The 25335-nt window shown below is 36.0% G+C and overlaps 1 protein-coding gene across 6 annotated transcripts in view; it reads left to right on the top strand.

Moving 5' to 3' along the window:
• The window catches only part of LOC135196966 (uncharacterized), a 251826-nt gene that overhangs the window by 196649 nt on the left and 29842 nt on the right, over positions 1–25335 (top strand). For all 6 annotated transcript variants that reach the window (XM_064223833.1, XM_064223831.1, XM_064223832.1 and 3 more), the window contains 3 exons: positions 10023–10171; positions 11828–11863; positions 21134–21243. In XM_064223833.1, the coding sequence (XP_064079903.1) occupies positions 10023–10171; positions 11828–11863; positions 21134–21243 (295 nt within the window). The remainder of the gene's footprint in view (positions 1–10022; positions 10172–11827; positions 11864–21133; positions 21244–25335) is intronic.

Genomic DNA, 25335 nt, shown 5'->3' with positions numbered 1-25335 from the left:
GTCTCGTTGACAGAAGGCAAACCTTGCAATCATGTTGCCAGCTGCACATAGTTTACGATGCCTCTGTTCAATGTCTGCCATATCTTTAGGTCGTCTGTGATAATGTGACCCAAATACAGAAATTTGTGCACAAATTCCAGCCGATGGTTTCCGAGGAAAATTTGTGGTTCTGCAATATGCTTAAGCAATCTCGGGAGCAGAGACATGCACTGGGTCTTGGTTTCATTATAGATTATATCAAATTCCTCTGCATATTGGCGGCAAGTGTCGATGAGTCGTTGGAGACCTTGCACTGATGGGGAAATCAGAACCATATCGTCGGCGTAACAGAGGTGGTTTATAGTTGTTTCATTGACAGTGCATCCGATTGGGAGTGAGTTCAGATTGACATTCAAGGCATCTGTGTACGTATTAAACAGGTATGGAGAGAGAATGCCCCCTTGCTGAAGCCCGTTTAGGGAGCCGAAGGTGTACGATAATGCGTTACCCCATTTGACACAAAATTGCTGTGTGGAGAACCAGCAATGTAAAATGCCAATTATGCAGCTTCAGGAAGAGGTTCAGGTAGGTTACTCTGTCAAAGGCTTTTCTCACATCTACAAAACAAAGGAAAACAGGAGAGGCTGATGATAGGTAGTAGTTCAGCAATTCTTTCAGTATGTAGATTCAGGTGTCGGTTGAGTGGTTTGCTTTAAACCTGAACTGGTTGTCAGTGGTGTGTAGAAAGGGGAGAAGTCTCACTAGAAGAACCGACTCAAGTATCTTCAATGCAATCGTTGTGATTGCAATCGGTCGGTAGTTGCCAGGGTCAGCTACATCCTTTAGCTTGTTTTTGATTAATGGTATCAAGTGAACTAAGAGTAGGGAGTTTGGAAGAAACCAGTGAATTATGCACGCTTTGAATAGGGCAGCTAGCAAAATGTAAATTATCGAATGGTAGAATTTGAAGGCCTCTGCAGGAAGACCATCACAGCCGGGCAATTTATTATTAGGTAGGCTGTTTATGGCATCATTGATGTTACCTGGCGTAATACGGTCTGCAAAATGAAATTGAATGTTCGTCAGTAAGGAGGTTATCTACATCCCTTCGGGAATCTAGATCATTTATGCAATTCAGGATATTGTTGAAGTGATCGCCCCACATACTTGCGATAGCTTCGTCTCCGACTTCTTCCCCTACTCTCTGTGATAGCTTTTTAGTCTTGGGATTTAAGGACTGGATATCTTTTCAAAGACGACGATAATCACTAGATTCTAAGTTTCTAGACATTGCATCGGCTCTTAATTGTTTTTCATTTGACCTGCAGTGCTTAAGAGCAAGTTTGAACTGCACTCCCGCCTGTCTCATTAGTAATGCAGTGTGCCCTTCCCTAGGGGTACCATTTTGCCTCCACAGTAAAAACATTTCTCGTGTGCATGTATACAGATCTTTAACCAAGTAATTCCATCCAGGCATATTACGAGAATTACCTTGACGAAATCTATAGGCAGTCCTGCCCGAAACAAGCATAGCGGAGATTATGTTCGAATAGAATTCATTCAGGTCCCTCCTGTGGTGATCATTTCTACAATTTGTGTTAGGACAAAGTACTTGAAAAGGCTCTACCAAGTTAAAACTTTTAATCTAAACAATGAGATATTTGGCACGATCGAATTCGTTACTCTTGTGTGCTTGAGATAAGTGATAAAGTTTTGATAATTTCTTTTATGTAACTTTATTTACCTATTTGATATGCCACCCTGAGATCATATGATGCTAGAGGTAAGAAGCACAAGTATAAATCTTTATCTATGCTAGAAAATGTTTATTTCATTAGCAAATAGTTTTAGTCTTCATTTTCCTCAATAGATGGCGCCGGTGTACTTTGTTTATGTTTTGACTGCAACATTCAAATGCTCTGTCATTGCCAAAATTCATCCATTATTTCTTTTGTGTCTCTATCCTCTACAATCAAGATAAATGACGAAGAAACTAATACGAAATTTAGGATATGAAAGTCACTGATAATAATTTGCAGATTCTGAGAAGTTTAGTATTGTAGTTGACGTACGATTAGGCTAACTCGGGAATGCAGGCCAAATGTGTTAAATAAAGTACATTTAAGAAAATTATACAGTGTAACTTTATAAATGATGAAGTTAAAATATATGAGTAATAAAATGATAAAGTAATGTCAGAACGGAGCCAAGTAGTAGGCTAAGTTGGAAACTAGGCTATTTGTATGTGGAATTACTTGCAAAACTATGTTTACCTACAGGCTTAATTTTTTGGGGCTGTATTCTATATTCCGGGATTTTTCAGAGGTCCGGCATTGGCCTGGTCCCAAGGTTTCCGGATTTAAGAGGTTGAACTGTACCTTGACCTTTAAGTTTTAATTCGTTCCGTGGCCAAGCTCGTTAGCTCAGTGTGCTCACACATCAAATCAATGCCCTTAAACTGTTCCAACCCTCAAAATGCCACTCCATTTTTTTGTTTCATGTTATTAAATAAGGAAAATACATTTCTAAATAACAAATATAGTATAGAAACATTATAGAAAGAGTAGGTAAAAATAAGATAAGGTTTCATACAGTGTACAGTGTACCAGACACCCCCGCAAATAGTTAGAACCATCACTATAAATGCTTATAACTGGCTATCTTGTAAGTTCAGACAACAAATGTATACCTTAAATAACATCCTCCTTAGAGAGAGAGAGAGAGGAGAGAGAGAGAGAGAGGAGAGAGAGGAGAGAGAGAGAGAGAGAGAGATCTAGAGGAGAGAGAGAGAGAGACGAGAGAGAGAGAGAGAGAGAGAGACTCCTTCCCCTCCGTCAATATGTATATCAAACTGTCATTTATTCCCCCACCCTCCTTCCTCGAAGTGGATAAAAAGAAAGAGAGAGATTATTGTATTTCTTTAAAATACTATCACATAGGAATTTTGAAATTACATAGTATATTATTAACATTATTATTATGTGAAAATATTAAATAACATACATATACAACACATGTACCATAGAAATTCTCACATCAGTACAAGAGAGAGAGAGAGAGAGAAATTACATGAACTTGAGTGGGCAACACAACTTAGTTGGCTAATTTCTCCCCATTCTTTCCTTAGTTTTTGTCGTCCTTGCAAATTGGATCTTTCTGATGAATTTGGACGTTAAGGAGTTAAGATCATTTGAGATTGTAGCCCCTAGACCTCTGTATCAGTTTTTCCCATGGAATTTAAGTGTTATCAGAATTTTTATTTGGTTGCTGAGCCTATTGAGCCTTTGGAATCCACTTTCTTGAAGTGTATAACATTATTTTGACATTATTCAGAGCCAAGAATGATGTTAAGGCTAAACTATTACCAAAAGGTAAAAAAATTCTGAATTTCACCTCTTGAGTGAGAAATGAAGAGGAAGCACTTTTCTGCTCTATTTGGACAATTAAATATATCTATATATATATATATATATATATATAATATATATATATATATTATAGATATATATAGATATAGATATAGATATAGATAGATATAGATGTAAGATAAGTTGAAGCCTTTCAGGGGCAAAGTTAACCATTTATTTTTTTGTCATTAGAAAGCCCAACACCCCCTGATTAAAAAACTCAATGTCATTCTTTGTTAGTACATGAGAAACCAGATTTACATGTTACCTTTAATGATGGTAAATCATCATCATCATTATTGATGGTAAATAGTCATAATGTAAGTGCAATTGCTATTTCTTTTAGTTTTTCTTAAACTTACCACTTGAGGGCATGGTTATTGCAGTGCAGTTAAATTGCAATTTGGACTGCCACTCATTACCTTAAGGATTTTTCAATTGCATTCAAGAACTGTAAGCCCTTACAGTAAGAAAATAAATAAATAAATAATATACTGTAGTTAGGGGGGAAGGGTACCAGACCTCCCAGGAATAACTAAAATCTGCAAATACTTTAAACTACGCTAAAAATGATTAGAACTGCCTATGTTGATAGTTGAAACACAAAAAATGAAAATATAAAAAATGCTTTTACCTGAGTATTTTAATAGTTTTATCACAAAAAGTGCATTTAGTTATGAAAATACAGTGATTTGTGAATATTTATCAGTGAAAAATACTGCAAATATGCTAATTTTCTGCCAATAATTGGTATATACGGTCTAGAAAAATCTGCGAATAATGATTCCGCAAATAGGTTTTTTTTTTTTTCCTGTACTCTAGTAATAATGGGTGAAGTCTTCCTGAATCATTCCTAAACCGAAGGACGTATCAATCTTTTAAGCTCCTTTTAAAATCCTGGCATTTGATTTTGTTGGTGAAGGTAACATATGTTATATAGGAGTGTACCTTTGTATCCTTGGATATTTGTTTATAGTGACACCTTTTTTGGGCTTTTGGACCTAGATACAGGGGTCCATATGCTGCATCTATTATATTAGCTGATGCTGACTAGGTTTTCCTTGCAAGGTTACTCATCACCTAGCGCATATGAAAGCATTGCAACCTGAAAGGAATCAGCAATCTGGCAGCAGTAATATCCAGGATGGATTCCAGACCAGATAAAAATGTTTTGGGTTTCATGCAAGAATTTTATGTGTATTAAAACTGGTGCCCCAACATCTAGGTTATAAGTGGAAGCTAGCTTGGCAGAGTGGATTTTGCTTTGCTGCACTACCCACCATCCAATTCTTAATACAGGCCGTCTCCAGTTGTCAACGGACTTGGTTATCAGCAATCCGGTTTTATGGCGGTTATTTATCACTGAAAATAGGCAATTTTTTTGGTCCCATAACACACTGATTTCTAGTTATCGACACCAAAATCTGGTTATCAGCGCCATCATCTTCCCAGCTGGTTCCCATTTTTTATATGGGGTCACCGTTTTGGATGAGCCGTTTCCATCTACATATTTCTATCCTGCGCTTCTGCCTCATCAATTCCCTTCTCATGTAAGTCTCCTCTCACACAGTCCTTCCATCTCATTCTTGGTCTTCCTCCTCCTCTTCTTCCTTGAACCTCCATCCCCATAGTATGTCTCTCAGTGTGGTCCTCATCTCTCCTCAACAGGTGTCCATACCATCTCAGCCTCCCCTCCTGCACTTTCTTTAATATTTCCACCACCTTAGCCAACCCCTTATGTAGTCATTTCTGATCCTATCCTCACTTGTCACCCCAGACATCCACCGAAGCATTCTCATTTCTGCCACATCCATCTTCTCCTTGGTCTTTCTCATGTTTGCTGTTTCTGTACCATACAGCATTGCTGTTCTTACCACCGTCTTGTGAAATTTTCTTTTTAACCTCAGAGGTACTCTTTTATCACAAAGAACTCCAGAGGCCACTCTGTAGTTGTTCCAGTGTGCCTGTACCTGATTTTTTACTTCTTCCATGCTTCCTCCAGCATTAACAAAGGATCCCAAATACTTACACTTATCAACTCTCATTATTTGTTCTCCACCAAGCTGAATACTTTCTCTGTGATCCCTCTCATTGGTGGTACACATATATTCTGTCTTAGATCTACTTATTCTCATTCTGTCCTCCAGTTCTTGTCCCCATCTTTCCAATTTCATTTCCAGATCTTCCATGCTCTTTGCACATAGAACAATATCATCTGCATACAATATGTCCCATGGTTCTGCCTCCCTTACGTCCTCTGTTATAGCGTCCATCACTATGTTAAAGATAAATGGGCTCAGAGCCAACCCCTGGTGTAATCCTACTCTCACCTCAAAACCCTCTGTCTCCCCAACACTGCTCCTTACTTTGGTAAATACATTCCGTTACTTCTCTGGCACCATCGTCTCTCTCAGACTCCTCCATACCTCTTGTCTCGGGACTTGGTCATAGCCTTTTCAAGGTCAATGAATACCATATGTAAGTCCCCATTAGTTGCGTCAGACAAAATATACCATCTGTTGTTCCCCTTCCCTTCATAAATCCCATCTGCTCTTTACCTATTTGTATTTCTTCTCTCGGTCTGGCATCTATCACCCTTTCCAGTATCGTCAAAGTGTGGGACACCAATTTAATACCCCTATAATTACCACACTCTTGGACATCACCTTTCCCTTTAAAAATTAGGATCAATATGCTCCCACGCCACTCATTTGGTATCTTTTCCTACTCAAGGATCTTTATCATAAGATCGTACAGTATATCCACTCCTTTATCTCCTAATGCTTTCCATGCCTCCATTCGTCATCTTTTTCAGTGTATTTAGTACCTCTTGCCTAGAAAACCTTATTACCATGCCAATGTTCTCTCGCCCACCCTCTCTTATTAGTATATTATTTTCTTCATTTAACAACTGTTTTAAATATTCTTTCCATCTCTTCACAATGTCTTCCTCCTTTCCAAGTACTACACCATCTTGATCTTTTATTTGTTTAATTTGTGTAATATCTTTGGTGCTCTTATTTCTAGCCTTTGATAGCTTGATCATCTTGTTTAATCCTTCCTTTGTCCCCAGCTCATTATTCACCTCATTAAAAGACTTGCTTTAGCTTGGGCTACCACCTTTTTCACTACCTTGTTTTTCTCTCTCAACCTATCTCTGTCTTCCATTGACTGTGACTCTTCCAATCTTTTCTTTGCCTCCTCCTTATCTTTTACTACTTTCTCAATGTCCTCATCCCACCACCAACTCTTCTTTTCTTCCCATATGACAACAGATGTCTCTCCTAGCAACTCCTTTCCATGCCTTCTCATTACCACTGCATTTCGTGTCCACCATTCTTGAACATCTTCAATTCCTATAGTATCAATATTCTCCAAAACCCTCTTCTTAAACTCTCTCTTTTTATCCCCTTCCCTCACTTATTTGTACCATTTAATTTTCCTTATCCCTTTAGCTTTGGTTTTTCTTTCCCTTTTTAGCTTCAAATCCATACATAGCAGTGTGTGGGGGGGGGGGGGGGGGGGGGGTGTGCTACACTGTCGCCTGGAATAACTTTGCAGTTCTTGACCTCTACTAGCTTTATCCTTTTATACAGGAAGTAGTCTATCTGGGAGCATCTACCCCCACTCCTATATGTTATAAGATGTTCCCTTTTCTGCTTAAAAAATGTGTTTGCTGTGTCACTTCCACTGCACTCCCTCCTCCTGGATTTCTCTCCCCAATGCCATGGCCCCCATGCATCCAACCATGTTCTTCCAGTTCTTGCATTACTTCATCCATGTCTCTCCAGATATTTCCCTTCTCTTCTTCCGTGCAACCAACTTGTGGTGCATATGCACTTTTATTTCCAGAATCTCTCCTCCATAAAACATATCTTCAATCTGATGATATGGTCATTCTTTCTGTCCACTTCTATCACTGTATTCTTCAGTTCACCAGACAGTACTATGCCAACTCCATTTCTACCTTGTTTATTTGCTCCACTATAATATAGCTTATATCCATCACCCAACTCTTAAGCTTTATTTCCTTTCCATCACGTTTCTTGCACACACATAACATCTACTTTCTTTTCTCTCATCAAGTTAGCCAATTCTCTACCTCTCCCAGTCGTGGACCCAATATTAAGCTGACATACTCTAAATCCAATGTGAGCTTGCTTCTTTAGCTGCACCTGCTCTTGATGCAACAGCCCTCGCCTTATCACAGAGTTAGGGTGATGTCTCTGTGCGTCATTTACGGAGTAGCCCTAGCATTACCTCTTTCCATATTTTGGCTCATTCCATTTTTAGGTTTTGGCACAGATTTTTACAGTCGGATGCCCTTCTTGACATCAACACTCCCTATTTATCTGGGCTTGGGACCAGCACACGTAAGGACTTGCTTGCCCCCCCAGTTGGCTAGGTTGGTCATCAGCGCCATAAGCACCATACATCCCCGATTTTCAGTTATCAGCAATTTTTGCGTATTATCAAGCTTTCAGAATAGAACCCCCACCTATAATTGAGGCCTGCCTGTATGCGAATCAGCTATCTCTTAATATTAGATAAGATTCATTCCAAGTAATATAAATTTTCATTAAAAAAATTTATTATTTGGATACCCCTTTACTGTTAAGTAGATCTGCCCAGCCTCCCTATGACTTGTGAGGTGTTAAGGAGAATTCTGATAAAAGAGATTCAGCATTTAAAAGTACCCTTCCGGTGGAGAATAGGTGAACTAAACAATCATCTAGGTGAGTCAAGTAGTAATGTTTTTCATTTTTAATGCCAGCCTGCTTGCTGGTGAGAAGATATATCTATCTTTAACAGCAAGTAAATATCCAGATAAATTTTATCATGAAAATGTTTTTTATTAGGAAACTTGTCACTCTTTGTACATCGGGTGATTTACATGCTCAGAAATTCCAAGATTTTTGGTCAGATAAAGTATAATTGCTTTCTTCTACTAGTACCAGGGTTACAGAATAGGCCATCACGCTACTGCAAGTCATTGTTACTGAAATGTATAAGAACAGTACCTTACACAAATTTCAATAAAGCTTCATTGTGTAAGCATGTGTCCTTAAATTCTAATATACATGGTAAAAAGAATGTCAATTGCACTTATATTTGCAGTACGACTTAGTTTAGTTAGTCATTGTTAATCAGAAGTATGAAAACACTTCCTTATTGGCATTTTATAAGGTGATTATGCAGTGTTTCTTTGTTTGATTGAGCAAGCATGCATTCTTGAATTCTAGTGTTTTTATTAAAAAAGTGCAGTTCCATCAGTCTGTCTTTTATAGTTAACTAACATACTGTATATGATGCAGTATTTTATTTGTCATCATTACAGTAAGATTTTCTGCTGTATGCAATTATTTTGTAAACTGTGCACACAAGCATCACATGAAGCAACTATACATACTGTATTTTTATTGGTATTCATTTAATGCAGTAGTGTTCAATGTGGGAGAGTAGTAGTTACAAGTATTTTTTTTTTTTTTTGCCTTACATGCACAACATTACATATGTATGTGCATCACATTAAGATATACGTACTCTACATTTGATGTATCTGATATTGAGTAGGCCTACTTACTGGGTATGCTTTCAAGGAATACAATCTCAAGAAAGACCATAATCATGTGTCTCCATTTTAACATATTATTGTGGCACTCCCCCTCTCTGTGTACGTACATGAATGTGTGTATACTTGCTTGCATGCAATGTGGTAGGCTGAGCTCCATTCTTACTGTAGCTGATTGCAGTAGTTTTACTTACTGGGTATGCTCACAAGCTAAAATGCAAAATATGCATATAAATTTTTTTTTCTTGTCTTGATATAAGCTAAAAAAATATTTGTACTCTCTCTTCTCTCTCTTCTCTCTCTCTCTCCTCTCTCTCTCTCTCCTCTATCTCTCTATCTCTCTCTCTCTCTCTCTCTCTCTCTCTCTCTCTCTCTCTCTCTCTCTCTCTCTCTCTCTCTCTCTCTCATATATTCTTTATGAAAAAATAAATATTGACATGCGTTAACATGGCAGCTAAAATGCTAAATTTTTATTTAAAAACAAAAAATTATGGTGTGAGCAAAAGTAAAATGAGTTCATAGTATATCTTAGCGTGTGCATAAACACACAGAAAGTGTGAAGTATTTCATGTGTGTGTGTGTGTGTTTGTTTGCATTTCTTGTAAGCATACCTTGTAAGTAGGTAGAACTTCTGTAGTCAGCTATATTTTTGCTAGGCTAAATTACAGTACAGGCAGCCCCTGGTTAATGGCGCGGGTTCCGTTCTAGGCCGATGCTGCTAATCGGCAATAACAGCACTAAAAACCTGCTTGATGGCTCCATTTACCAGAGATTGGCGCTGCTGTCAACTAGAGATCAGCGCTGCTAACCAGAGATTGGCGCGGAAAATCCAGTTGACAGTGTCGGTAGACAAGCGCCGTTAAAGAAGATGGCCGTTAACTGATGCCGCCATTAACCAGGGGCTACCTGTACCATATTTTATATATTTTCAGAAGCAATTCATTTTGTAGTTCTCAGGATAGGGGGATATGAGTTTAGGCCTGTCAGGTTATTGTTATGATAGTAGCAGTAAAAATCAGTAATTTAAAAAATAAGTTTATAGCTTTTATACATTTACATTGCAGTATTCAGGTTGGACATCCCAGGCAAAAGCCCTTTATGTTGGTGTGAAAGTTACGTTCGTATTCCAGTCCCGCTATGACACTGTGGTTGAAATGGTTGGCATAAAAAATCAAGATGATGAACAGTCTGATACAGACAAACCTGAAGAAATGTAAGTGGCTCTACTTTTATCATTTATAGTTTATTGGTGAAGGAAAGTTGAAACAAATTTTTTTGTCAGTTACACCTTCCTATGGTGGTGGTATATTTACATACTCATTAAAGTAAATTGTTGAGAGATTGTTGGGTTCTTTAATGCAATGTGAAAAAGATGTTTTGTTATTCAGTATTTTAGGTATCTCAGTGATGTATTCATTTATCATTTGTTCCATCACCACCAATCCATTACATGTAATTAGTCTGTATTCAGGGATTCCAAATAAACCAGAATTGTCAGTCTTGTGTTTACTAGACAAAATACTGTTGGCTGGTATATGCATGTGATGATGGATCTCTGATTTCTCAACTGTTAGCCATCTTCCTTTTTGTGTGTATGCTGTGTGCAGCCTACAGAATTCCTGACTTTATTTGACTAGGATTGCCCATTAGCATTCAATTCAGTTCATTCCATTTACTTAATCCATGAGAAACAAATCTTTGATGGTAGTTCTGCTCATCAGTTTCATTTTATCCACTTAAGTAAATTTTTAATAAGTAAATTTTTAATAATTTTCAGTTTATTAAATAAGATGTAATACACATTCTGTATTTCTTGCCATATAAGACCCACCTATAATTTGGCAATATGTATTTAAGAAAAATTATAACACATTTTCCCTAACCTTCTGAATACCCCATTATCCGCATTGGTTCACTAAGCATTACAAGCCAATGCTGTCACTTTTTTTTAATGCAAATTATGGCTATGACTTCAGCATAATGCTGTTTATTACCTTAGTAATTTACCAAGGATTTTATTCACAGAATAGCTGAGATTCTAACAATTTTAGCAAAGCTCTATTAACATTACTGTTTACAAGTGAAAATTTGCATGTCTTGAGCCTATGAGGTTCTCATGTTTCGCTTCTGTAAGGTGTTAGTGCCAAAACAACAGTTGCCGTCTGGTATTTACAGCATCGGCACAGTAATCTTGCAGATTTTATATAAAGTTTTTGTTTTGATAACCGACGATTCATCCCTATTCAGAGGTAAATAACGTAAGACTGTTGATAAACAATGTATTTCTCAATTAAGGCAGTCAGTTTTTATGTTTTAGAAGTATTTTGATTTGTAATCATTATCTAATAATTTATAAACCTGTTTATTTTAGTCTGAGGTGATCTTGGAACTATTGTGTCAATAGTATTAATTAGGTGTAAATCTATTGTATATACTTGCATGTCATACAGCCTTTCAGAACTTAGTTTTTATCTTAATTTTAGGGGACTGCACCGTATGTAGATACAAAACTTAATTTTAGGGGATTGCACCGTATGTAGATACAAAAAATATATTTGCATGAACTGTTCCCCCCCCCCCCCCCCACATGTTAATGTTACACCGACAATATCTATTTCCAAGTCAATACTACAGATGTATTTTTTAGATTATGATTTTGGTAAAATTGCATGGATTACTTTCAAATATTTATTGCATCATAGAATATGAACAATGTGGTCGTGCACCATTTGCGTTCTGGTAATGTTTACATTTTCAGAAAATGAGGAGTGTTCACTCAGTTGTCTGGTTAAACTTCATTAATAATATATCAATGATATCCAAACCCTTTTGCACAAAATATACTAAACAGAGCTGCCTTTGTTTGCAGGGTGTATCTTCCCAAAAATCAGCCCCAGAACTTTGAGTAAGTAGAATTTTCTCTCATTTTTCCCTAATGACTGAAATCATTAGAATATTTAATGTACAAAAGACTCATGGGTTTTAATGGAATTTTGTTTTTTTATATTCCTTAGTACAAAAGTGTCTTTATTGCTGAGACACATTGTTATCTAATTAAATTATCAAATACTAATGGTAATAAAGATTCACCATATATTTCTGGTACCTTTTGCTCCAAAGCCTTACTGGATTATGCATTTTGTCAGACTATCAGAGGTCAAGTAAAGTAAAATGTAATTCAACAATACATCTCTGACTTGCCAAGTAAAGAATGATGCATTGAATTGAACTTGACATACTGACCACATAATCATTCTGGTTTTTGTAATGCTGCCCATCTGCTGCTTAGTCGAGGCCATTGATTTTGGTTGCATGTCATGAATCTGTAGAGTTTAGCTTCTCTAAGAACATTGAGTCCTTTAGCATATTTATTCCTTGGATTGATTGAAAGCCATATCTCTGACCTAGGTGACCTACAACCTGGATCAATGCCCTCATTCAGCTGCAGACAGACAGCAGAGCTGCTACATACTGGAATGGTCACATAATCTCTCAGATCAAGCAAGAACCTGATATAAATAATTTGTCCTTGTAGAAATTTTAATGCAGTTTGAGTCAGTCTAACATTGAGGACAGGCATCTTAAATTTAACTTAAGGATTTTAAGTATGTATGGCAGTACAGGAATACAAACCATTGCCTTTTATATAGGAATATTCTTCAGCACAAGCTGGAACAGTCATTGAACTTTTAACCAGGTAGTAACTGATTATTACGAAGGACGAGTTGGGGGAATACCCTCACTCACCTACTGAAAGTAGCTACACTGTTATCATCTGTCAAGCTGTAAGGACGTGCTTCCCGATTCCATGTACAGTTGTCGGTTGTCGGATTGGATGAGTAGCTTGCTTTTGAGTTTTGATGTACATTTATTCTGATAGTATGTCATGTGCTTTGGTCATGTTTTTCTCTCATTATGGAGAAGAAACGTGACTAAGTGCTGGTGCAAGTTACTTGCGTGGCCACGTAGTTACTTCATGCCCCCCTTATTGGTTGACCCACATAAGTATTGCTCATTTTTTAGGGATGGAGATTATACTCAGGGTTTTCCCAGTGATGTATGTGCAACCTGGTCCTCTCTCCAGTGGGAATATTTTGACAAGAGAAGGAAAGAGGACTTTGGTGTGTTTAATAGCTCATGATGTAGATGGACCCCTTCAGTTCTTTTCTGTCTTACCCAAAATGTAACAAACCCTTCCATATCTTGTGAAGACACAAGGAATATATGGTAACTGGCAGTTTCAATCATACAATTATCTGCATAAGACTCTACTTGCTCCTAATATTCCCTCTTTTGAGTTTATTCCTCAAGGATCGGGTGGAAAATAGGTTTTTAAGCCATTTTTGTCATTGTTACCTTTGAACTTATATTCATCCTCCTCATCCCTAGACTTAATTTCTCTGCATAAGGGCTAACTGAAGAAGACCAGGAGGTCTTTTCTTGTGCACTCTTACTCATTGCAGATGAGTAGAGGTGCCAGATCATAGGCCTGAGTATCACACCTTTGGCAGGGCTGTTGTATCCACCCGTGCCCATTTACATGAAAGGACAGCTCCCTCCCAATCCCTGTGTGCCATTAGGCCCACACTTGGATGGATCTGCACATTATCCTTGCTCTTATTGGGTCTGTTTACCAGGTGTGTGATGTATCTAGGGGTAACCCCTCCCAGAGTTGCAAGGGGGTGGCCATGTGGAACGTGTTTGCTTAGTGTATACATGGTCTCTGGACTGTCCATTTTAAGGGAAAAATTTATTATTTCTCATGCCTTCCTTTGGGGTGGGGAAGGGGAAGTTGAGGATAATCACCACCGCTGCCTCTCTGCATGCCAGCACTCCCCACAGTGGTTGCAATCTAGCAATCTTGCTCAAGATAGAAATCTCCTTTTACCACTTTTATGTTCTGTATGTGCAGCTGGGAGAGGCAATGCACATTTTTGTTCTTCCTATATTCTTGCTTGGTTGTGACTTGAGTATAGGGGTGTAAGGACAGTTTTGTGGTCAGCAAAACTGCTGGATCTAATTTGCTCTGGTGTGAACCTGTAACAAGTTTGAGTAGAATGATATTTATATTATGTTAGAAGTGTTTGTATGCATAATGGTTGTTTGGCTGTTATAAACAAATGGAAGTTACCAGGATTTGTCACAAATACTGTATACAAAATAACTTTTAAAATATTTTTCAGAACAGTGTTATGATATTAAATTTTTTCAATTTTTTCTCGTAAAATATCCCTGTAAAATAAGGGCACTTTTCAAAGACGCTTTATGCTTTATAATGTGACATCATTATCGGTGGAGTAATACCCATTGGAAATAGATCCTCATAAATGTATTCCTTTAAATTTGGGAAGAATCCAGATATTAAGGTAACTGGGGAACTATTGATATCGCAAAACCCTTTACTTACATAATTTGGTTAAAAAATACTACCAAGAAAATATTGCCCCTTAGTAAACAACAAGGCTCAAAGTCCAGCATTTGCTGGGAACTACAAATTATGAGCATCGTAACTTTCGTAAATCAAGCACGTCTGGGAATTATGAATAATGAGCAGACTGCAAAATGTTTTGGCAGGCAAAAGCACTGTCTGAAACTGACAAAAAAACACATGTCGCTCTTTTTTTTAATATACTATGTTTATAAATAAAGTAGCTGCAATTCTTAAACCCAGCTTTCTTTTGTAAATTAAGTTCCATTAAGCATCTAAAGACAGTGATCGTGTCAGTAAAAAGAAATAAGCTGATATTTTAAGAACGTAAACAAAAACAGAATGCAAATGGCAGATCACTCTGTTCGTTTAATAACTTGATATGGTAATAATACATGCAATATGATTAGATATAGTAAAACAAAGGTTTTATTAAAATTATCATTATTCTCAATCAATACACAAATATCTTTGACTTTTGCTATTGTAATTATTAATATCAGCTAATTCTGGAGGTTCAATGCATTCTTATGTATGATAAATCTGTATGTATGGTAATTCTGTAAAGAAAGAAATTGAACACAAAACGAGAATGAGATTGTATGATTATACAGTACAAAAAGAAATTGAACAGGAAAAGAGAACAAGATTTGGACCTTTGGTCCAATGTTGGCATAATTGAACAGTGTCAGGCTGCTGATGGCTAGTATAATTATAGAATACAAACATAACAAATATGCATTGTATCCATTTATCTTTTAAAAAGTTATTTGTACATTACTTCACTATATTTAATAATATTGTACGTATTCTCCATATTATTGTACGCATAATAAAATACTAAGATATCGGTTAATATATTGATTTGGAAATCGGCTGAATGCCTGTACAAGTTTTTTTCCAAGTATTTAACTCAATTCTGAGAAAAAAATTTTTGCTTCTAGTTAGCATAAGTGAATATCTAGATAACTTTACTTAAAATGGGACAAGGTCATTTTTATTATACGATGTGTTTATAAGTCGAAATGTGACTTATATGTCTCATTGTGAACTGAATTATTTTTTAATTAATAGATTGCATAAAAACTTCAGTGATTCCATTCGCTATTTTCACTTGATTTCATCAAAATGTGTCCTTTTATGCCTTCTCTACAGTTGTGTTTGATGACATCAAACGAAGGTTACGGGAGTTTTATCCTTCTTGTTGATTCACGATACAGGCGGCTCATGGTTTACAACGCAATCGCTTTGCAGCGAATCGGTTTTACGGCTGTCGTCAAAATTATTCATTAAAAAAATTAGGTATTTTAAGGTATTTTTACGGCACAATTTTCGGTTAACAGCGCCGCTAGTGCCGTTATGACTAACGAGTACATACATTGTAGAAATACCGTTCAGACCATAAATGTTATGCAAATGATATTAAAAAAATTTTTATTGAGAGTTATTACATGGTTATTAGGGTAAACTATATGCCCCTGATGCTCTTCTATGCCGAAAATATAGTTAAATATAGGTGCAAATTTAGCAATGGACGTGTCGATTTATAAATGTTCATGCTTTTTTTGTTTAAAATGTGTATGAAAATTTATTACATATAGGGTATTTTTATTTCTCCACATAAATATAATACAAAGGCAGCTTTTGGAACTGCCCTCCAGTTCTTGAATAGGACGTTTTTTCATGTTCATTCTTGTGAGCTGCCGTCTGCTGCTCTTCCAAAAATATTGAGTTAAAGAAAAGTGCAGATTTAGCGATCGATCTGTCGATTTATAAATGCTCATGTGGTATGTTTAAAATGAGTATGAAAATGTATTACTTATAGGGTATTTCTATTTCTGTGTATAAATATGATACAAAGGCAGCTTTTGAAACTGCCCATCAGTTATTTGAGGATGTTTAATTTAAATGTTCATGCTTCTATGTTTAAAATGTGTATGAAAATGTATTACGTATAGGGTATTTTTATTTTTGTACATAAATATGATACAAGTTACGGCAGCTTTTGTAAGTGCACTCCGTGTATTTCAGAGGATATTTTTTCATGTTCGTTCTTGTCCGCCGGTGTTCCAAAAAATTCATTACAAAGACTTCACGGGGTTATATTTTATTAATTTGGAAGCTAACTATAACTCATTTTGTTAATGAAACTTCAGCTTTTTGTTATAAGTTTTCATGCTTTTATGTTTAAAATGTGTATGATAAATGTATTACAGGGTATTTTTTATATTTTTGTACATAAATATGATACAGTGGCAGTACACATGTCCATTTGAAGTCTTTATAGCAGCCCTTCACATGGTGAAGACAATAAGGTGTTCAGTAGCGCCCAAGTAATATTTTAATTTATATCATTGAATCACATTTTTATAACATTATATTTACAGTTGTTGCATAAATTGACAAAGACAAAACTTGCATATAAATTCAATTTTGCAACACTGCAATTTGTTTGTTTTTCCATGGGATAGAAGCACAAAATATAACTCTGCAACTCAGTCAATTTTTTTGCTTTGTTATGCGAGCAAAAATTGAGGTATGACCGTACGAGCTCGAGATGCCGCTGCTACATAGATGGCATAGTGAAGAAAATTAAGATAAGCACAGAAGAAAACGTAAATATGCATCTTTTCCATAAATCTTTTAAAAAGTTATACATTACTTCACTGTATCCAATAATATTGTATGTATTCTCATATTATAAAATACTACGGTAAATCTAAGCCAGTATTCCGCGGAGCGGCCAATGTTTTGGTTTGGAAATCAGCTGATGGCGAATACGAGTTTGATTAGTCATATATAATGCAATTCTGAGCAAATTTTCTTGCTTTTAGTTAGCATAAACGAATATCTAGATAAGGTTATTTTTTCTTATAAGACGTTTTTTAGGAGGAAATATTACTTGAATATGTCTCGTGATTGTAAGCTAATTTTTTTTCATTAATAGATTACGTTGGCGGCATGTTTATTGAGTAAAACAATACGTGATTCCGTTCGCAGTTTATATCTGTAATATTAACTTTACGTTATATATCTTATATCGGCATGAAACCAACAGTAAAATGTCTTTCAAGCACAGTAGTTTTGATTAAAATTATTTTATCTCAATTTTATCTATGGTTGTGTTTGATGGCATATGTTTACTGGAGTTTTAACCTTGTTGCCGATGCACGATAATGGTCATTAGCAGCTTGAACAGTTTTCTCAGCTTCAGCTATAACTAGGTTTAAATTTAACAGTATATTTCCCTATTGGTCTTTGATCTATTGCGAATAAATTTATTACATTAAGATATCTCAGTCATATTCTACATAATGTCATTTATAACTGTGATAATAGTGTATTATAGTACAATGATTGACATACAAGCCAAACGGATGTTATCTAATTCGGTTGTACTTAGAAAAAAAAGTTGTTTCTCGTTTGGTTGTTCATGGGTGTACACATTTATGCAATGAGTGTAACATTAAAACAATACTTTCATCATTCTCTTTTGCTGCTTTTGAGCTTGTGTAACTAGAAGATGGGATAAAGTTGGGCTATTGTAATTTGGTCTCTCATAAAATTGGATTATCGTAAGACGAATTATCGTAACTTGAACACTACAGCTACCTGTACACTGTACTTATAAAACCTTATTATATCTACATACTCTAGACACCCAAAAGATTAAAGCTAGGCTTTTTTCACTTTACAGTATTTATAATACTATAATGTACTGTACAGTGCTACTGTACTGTAAATTCTATAGTACTATACTGTATAAATATAATTTTACTTATTGCGCCATTGCGGGATTACGACACCGTTTGACTGGTCTAGGGTGCTGTTAACTAGTTTAGTATTCTGAAAGAGGTGTGCAGCAGCTGTAGGCTTTAAAATCGCTTAGCGTCGGCGGCCAGGAACGGAACCCCTGCCGCTAACCGAGGGCTGCCTGTACATGATAGTCATTAGCAGCCTGAACATTGTTTACTCAGCTTCTCAGCCTCAGCTACAACTTGCAGTTTAAATTTAACAGTATATTTCCTTGCCGATCTTTTATCCCTAGCAAATAAAGGTATTACATAGTAATATATCAGTCCTATTCTACATAACGTAATTTTTATAACGTAACTACAATAATTGTACGATGGTTGCAATACAAGCAAAACAGGTGTTGTTATCTGATTCAGTTGTACTTAGCATAAAAGTTGTTTCTCGTTTGGTTGTTCATGGCTGTAGAATTTATGCAACGAGTATAACGTTAAAACAATAGTTTTATCATTCTCTTACTTTTTTTAATTTATTTAACTAGATGATGAAGGTAGGGAGGTAAAGAAGTTAGGCTGTTGTGCGTGAAATTTAAAGATACGTATTTTCAAAATATTGTTGTATCGGTTTTAATTGCTAACCCCACCGTAAAATTGAATCATAGGACAGATTATTGTAACTTGAAAACTACCAGAATTTGATCTTCCTCAGAATAGAGAAATGTTTTTCTGTGCCTGCCATCAAAGGCTACAGGGCTGCCTTGTGATTAGTTCTACATCTGAAAGATGTGGACATCACTTCATACTGGTAGATCTCTTGTGTTGGTCAGGAGCTTTGAGCAGTCTTGTTCACCTAGAGAACTCAAACTTCCTACGTGGGACCTTACTCTGATTCTGAGTAATCTCACTCTAGCTCCATTCAAACTACTACATCGATCATCAGGCAGAGAACTGACTTTGAAAACAGTTTTCCTCCTGGCTTTGGCTTTCTTGAAAAGAGTTGGAGAGCTCCATGGCCTAGATTATGACGTAACTTTCGAATTTGTCTCGGAATTGGCGGCTAAGACTCAAATTCCCTTGGTTCACGATGGCAGATTTGCCTCTTTTTCTCTATTCCTTCCATGAAGGAATTTGTGTACAACAGTCCTCAAGAGTTCCACTGTGTTATCTGAAAAGGACTCCACTGAAGACCTAGGTGTTATATACTTTTTATTTAACACAGGCTGAACCAAGAAAGTGTCCAAGAATATCATTTCATTTTTGCTACTGAGGTGATTAGGCAAGCCTACACCTCATCTTGAAGTTTTGCCACCAAAACTGTGCATGCAAGAGCACATGACTTCGGAGGAATAAGTTTCTCCCTGACTTTTAAGAAGAACTTGTTTATTCATAGGATTTTGAATGCTGGTTCCTGGCTTTGGGCAAACCACTTTCACTTACTTTTACCTAAAGGATATTGCCCTTTGGTCCTTGGACACTTACTCCTCATGTCCGTTAGAGGCTGCCCAACAATATGTGTTGTAGCTCATCCAGTGCCCCAGGCGTGACAGTTTGTATCATGCTTAAGGTGTTTGTGTGGAAGAGAGAATGAGTGAGATGACTGGTCTCTTTCTTTCCCTTTTTCCTTTCATTCCTATGGGTGGGTTGAAGATTAGACACATCTTACGCTGGAACTGGCTTAACGCAGGTGAGTTCAGCAGCCATACTGTTACAGCACTCTTTTTGTGTTACATACAAATCTGCTTTTCAGTAGTATATAGTCCTCCTCTCCAGCAAGGGGAGTGAGGAGTGATTACAAACCCTTTGCTTCTGGTCAACATGGTTTGTTGTTTATACAGATATAGTTCTCTGTCTTCCACATATGCAATGAAGCTGGACATTACATTGTATTTACTCACAGACAGTGGACTGAGTTTTAGATACCATAATCTATCCTCTCACAGGCATAGACCCTCTTTAAAAGTTCTCATTTCTAGGAAGAGTGGTTAGGTATGTCAAACCTCCAATGGTTTAGGATTCTTGCACCTTCCTCCAAGTATGAGTCTCCTATTGTTAAGACCAAAGGTTTGTTCCACATATGAACAAATTACTTATTTTTATTCATTTTCTCACCTCTAGCCACCCCTCTGTAATCCTGGGGTGGAAGAAAGACTAGATGTGTCATGGGGTTCAAGCATGGCTGCTGACCAGCTTCCACCTCATCTAGACTATATGCCAGATGCCACGGATTCCTTGCATATACAAGTTTTTATTGTTTTTAACCGGTTTCCAGCTGGCACCAGAAGAATTATCCTATTGTTAAGATCTCAGGTTTATTTGCTATGAAAAATACAAGTTAATTAAAAATTTGTCCTTTTGTATCTTTGCTATTTATACAAACCTGAGCCTTTTATACAGTTAAAACTACCTCATTTTTCTGCTTGGCCCCTGTGACTAAAGGAAAAGTGGCTAGTGTTGTAAGGTAAATGAGGGGTATTCCCCAGTCACAGTTCTTAATCACCTGTTAACTATCTGTTATAAAGTTCAATGACGTTTCAGGTCTTGCTGAAGGTTACGCCTATATACAAGATTCTGGTTTTTGTATGTTGTAAAAATACATATTTTTAATTTTTTTTTATATTTAACAACATACGATTTGCATAGAAGAAATTAACATGATTGTTCTGTATTACCTTCAATAATAATGTACTTTTTATCATCTATAATAATATTATTTATCAAGTCACTGTGTTTTTTCTCTCTCTCTTTTCTTTCAATAAACTTCGGTTTCAAGTAGTAAACTTGGGATTCAAGTTATGAAGTTGATAGTTACTTTTAGTAATGACTAATATTAAAGAAACAGAGAATGGATGCTGGATTTTGATTGTAGTGAATGAAATTTGAACTGTTTTAAAAAAAGATTGCTTGGTACTTAATACATGTTCTTGTTAGAAATGTGACAATATTTTTGTATTTAGAACAACATTGAAAGATGTGGTAATTTTTAAATTTTTTTCAGAATATCTGAAGAATTGCGATCTCATATGCCAGACTTTGAAATCTACTTGCAAACGTTAATATCACAAGCTCTGGATAACAACTTTCTTAAGGAGATTTATGAAGAAAATGGTGAGTTATGTTTTTTTACAAAAATGTTTGCCTCTTTAAAGACTTACTTGTTATTGCATCATTATTGCAATTGCATGAAATTCCAAATGATGGATCATATGCAAAAAGGCAATTATACAAATATCAAGAAACATGGATTTTGTGTATGTCCTTGCTATTTTGTTAGCTATTTAGCAAGCAATGAAAATTACTGGTTTTTCATTATTGCACAGGCAGCCTCTGGTTAACAGCAGGGGTTCTGTTCTTGGGGGGCTGACGCTAAGCGAAATTTGCCTCTAACCGAAATTCAAAAGTCATAGGTGCCGTAGTCGGAAACATCCACAGGGACGTCGGCTATCTGGAGAGAGAGGGGAAGAGGAAGCAGACCATCAGGGTTCACATGGTCAACGTCAGTTTTGAAATTAAAATCTCTTAACCCTTAAACGCCGACTGGACGTATTTTACGTCGACATTTTTTGTCTCTTGGGTGCCGACTGGACGTATTTTACGTCGACATACAAAAGTTTTTTTTAAAATTCGCAGAAAAATACTTTTAGGCCTACCAGCCGTAAACTCTTGAATCACGCACCTTGGGGGATGCTGGGAGTTCACGGATCAAGGTGTTGTTTTGTTTACAATCGTTACGCAGGCGCGCAAGCGCGAATTTCTTTCTTGCCGCACTAAAAAGTATCTGTGACACATCTCGGAAATTATTTCGTCACGTTGACATAAATTAGCCGTTACATGAAGTATTATATATGAAAATGTGCGCATTTTTATGTAGAATACAATAATAAAATACTCATGATTGTAGCTTTTATCAGTTTTGAGATATTTTCATATAAACGATAAGTGCCAAAATTTCAACCTTCGGTCAACTTTGACTCTACCGAAATGGTCGAAAAACGCAATTGTAAGCTAAAACTCTTATATTTTAGTAATATTCAATCATTTACCTTAATTTTGCAACTAATTGGAAGTCTCTAGCACAATATTTCGATTTATGGTGAATTTATGAAAAAAATATTCTTTACGTCTGCGCGGTAACTCTTCCGAAAAAATCATACGTGCGATTTTGGTAATGTTCGCACCATTTTAAATTAGCCGTTACATAAAGTTTTACATATGAAAATGTGTGCAATTTCATGTAGAATACAACAAAAAGTAATTGAAGGTTGTAGCTTTTCTCATTTTTGAAATATTTGCATATAAATCACGATAAATAGAAAAAAAACCATGTTCGGTCAACTTTGACTCTACCAAAATGGTCGAAAAACGCAATTGTAAGCTAAAACTCTTACAGTCTAGTAATATTCAGCCATTTATCTTCATCTTGAAACAAATTGAAGTCTCTAGCACAATATTTCGATTTATGGTGAATTTAAAAAAAAACTTTCCTTCCCTCCGCGCACGGATTCTCCGCCACAAATCTCCGAAATCCGTACGTCCCATTCTTGGAATATTTGCTCCGTTTCATATTAGACATTTCATAGAGTTTTATATATGAAAATGTGCGCAATTTTATGTAAAATAAAACAAAAAATATTTGAAGGTTGTAGCTTTTCTTATTTCCGAAATAATTGCATATAAAAAAATATATATAAAAAAATTCGACATTCGGTCAACTTTAACTCGTCAGATATGGTCAAAAACTGTATTTGTAAGCTAATATTCTTATAGTATAGTAATATTCAATCATTTGTCTTCATTTTGAAAGAAATTGGAAGTCTCTAGGACAATATTTAGATTTATGGTGAATTTTTGAAAAAAATATTTGTTTACGTACGCACGTTACGAATTTATGCATTATTTTGTGATAATATTTTCTCTGTGTTGCTTTTATCATTTTACAATGTGTTATATACCAAAAGGATCGCAATTTAGTGTAAATTACAAAAAAAAAAAAAAGTAACTTGTTACCTTTAACCGTTTCGCGCACAGCGCGATTTGAATACAATTATATATGAAATTTTAGTTTTTACGCCATCATATATCGCTTTATTTATATATGATAAGGATTATTTTTTTCATTTCTGATGGTTGCATACTAAACTTCAGGCAATGACAAAAAAAGGAGCCAAAAATGAACTATTAATCTTGAAAACAAAGCGTGCTGTGATTTTTTGAAAAAAATATTTTTTCCGCTTCCGCGCTCACTCTGAAACACCTCTGGCACACGGGAGATTTTTTTTTTTTTTTTTTTTACCGCTTCGGCGTTTAAGGGTTAAGTACTGCTTGGCAATGAAACTTTTGGTGGCTCATAGTTTTAATTTAGACCACAGAATTAATCGGTGGTGCATGAATTATTTTTAAAAGCAATGATTCTCACGTGAGAAGATTAGTTGAAGGCGCTGCTATAAACATGGGAATATCTTTTGAAGATAACAAGTCGTTCACAAATGAAGACCCTTTTATCAACAGTTTCATTGCCAAGCAGTACTTAAAAGATTTTAATTTCAAAACTGACGTTGACCATGTGAACCCTGGTGCTCTGTTTCCTCTTCCCCTCTCTCTCCAGATAGCAGATATCCCTGTGGATGTTTCTGTCTATGGCACCTATGCACTGCAAGCAGGAGCAACTTCACAGGTTCGGAGATCAAGGAGGTTGGCGCAACTGCCTGTTGAGTTTGGATTTACTTAACACACGAACCAGCACTTCGATGATGGAACACGAACCAGCACTTCAATAATGGGCTGTTATTTTCTCGCCCTGCCCACCCTTTTAGATGCTCTTCAGGAGGAAACTACCCTCTCCATTTACATTTTAACATTACACTGATGAGGAACACCGTTCAGGTGTTTGAAAGTCTTTGTTTTATTTTTACATAGAAATATATTTTAATATATGATTGTGGATTTTTTAACAATTATACCTTTATTTGGTATGGAGAAAATATTGGCAAAGAAATTTAGTACTACTAAATTTAAGCTGCAGTTGTAGCTGAAGCTGAGAAAACAAAATCTTCACACTGCTAATGACTTTAAATTATCGTGCATCAGTAACATGGTCAACTCAACCGCAAATAATAGTGGAGAAAAAGTATTTTAATAAGAAATAATGGCCATGAAAGAACACATTTTACTGTTGTTTTCACACCAATAACAGATAAATACATAAACATCCTATTATTATGAAGTAGGATGAAAATAACAGAAAGTAATCAGTTTTACACAAAATAACGTACTCCTGACACCATCTATTAACGAAAAAAAACAATCGACTTCACTACAAGACATACATATTTAGGTCATATTTCAACTTGAAAGCATTTCATATACAAAAAATAACCTAGAAGCAAGAAAATTGCTCTAAATTGAGTGAAGTTGGGCGAAATAACCCTGCCCCTGCCCTCAACTGATTTTTCCAAACCAAAACACAAATCACTTTTTATGTATTTTATAATACTATACAGGCAGTCCTCGGGTTACGACGGTCTCGTCTTACGACGTTCTGAGGTTACGACGCTTTTCAATTATATTCATCAGAAATTATTTCCAGGGTTACGGTGCATGTTCCAGAGTTACGACGCCTACAAATGCTGATCTGGCAGATGAAATATGACACCAAAAATGCAAAATAATCAATATTTAAAGGTTTTTTTGATGAAAAATGCAATAAGAATGCAGTTTACATAGTTTTGAATGTACCTAAAGCATTAAAAGTAAGGTTTTCTTAGGATTTTTGACAATGTTCTGGGTTACGACGATTTTCGGCTTGCGACGCGTCTCAAGAACGGAACCCCCGTCGTAACCCAGGGACTGCCTGTACATAGTAATATGAGACTACATACAGTATAGTAATTGGATACAGTGAAGTAAAGCATAACTTTTTAAAAGAGCCAAGGAAAAGATGCATTTTTGTTATTTTTATATTTTATTAGGGGTTTCTTAGTGCTTCAGCTAGTACTGAAATACGTGCCAATAACCAGACAACAGCGCCATCTATAAACAAAAAAATAACTAAGTCTAGTTCACGTTTTAAGTCTATTTTCAATTTAAAAGCACTTCATTAAAAAAATAACCTTGTCACATAAGAATAGAGTTTCTAAACATTAATTTACGCTAAATAAAAGTAAGAAAATTGCTCTGAATTGAGTTAAATAATCTTACCTC

The sequence above is a fragment of the Macrobrachium nipponense genome, chromosome 18 (genome assembly GCF_015104395.2).
Source record: "Macrobrachium nipponense isolate FS-2020 chromosome 18, ASM1510439v2, whole genome shotgun sequence".
NCBI classification, from domain to species: Eukaryota; Metazoa; Arthropoda; class Malacostraca; order Decapoda; family Palaemonidae; genus Macrobrachium; species Macrobrachium nipponense.
The sequence above is the reverse complement of the archived record's forward strand: the minus strand, read 5'-3'. Positions and strand labels throughout refer to the sequence as shown.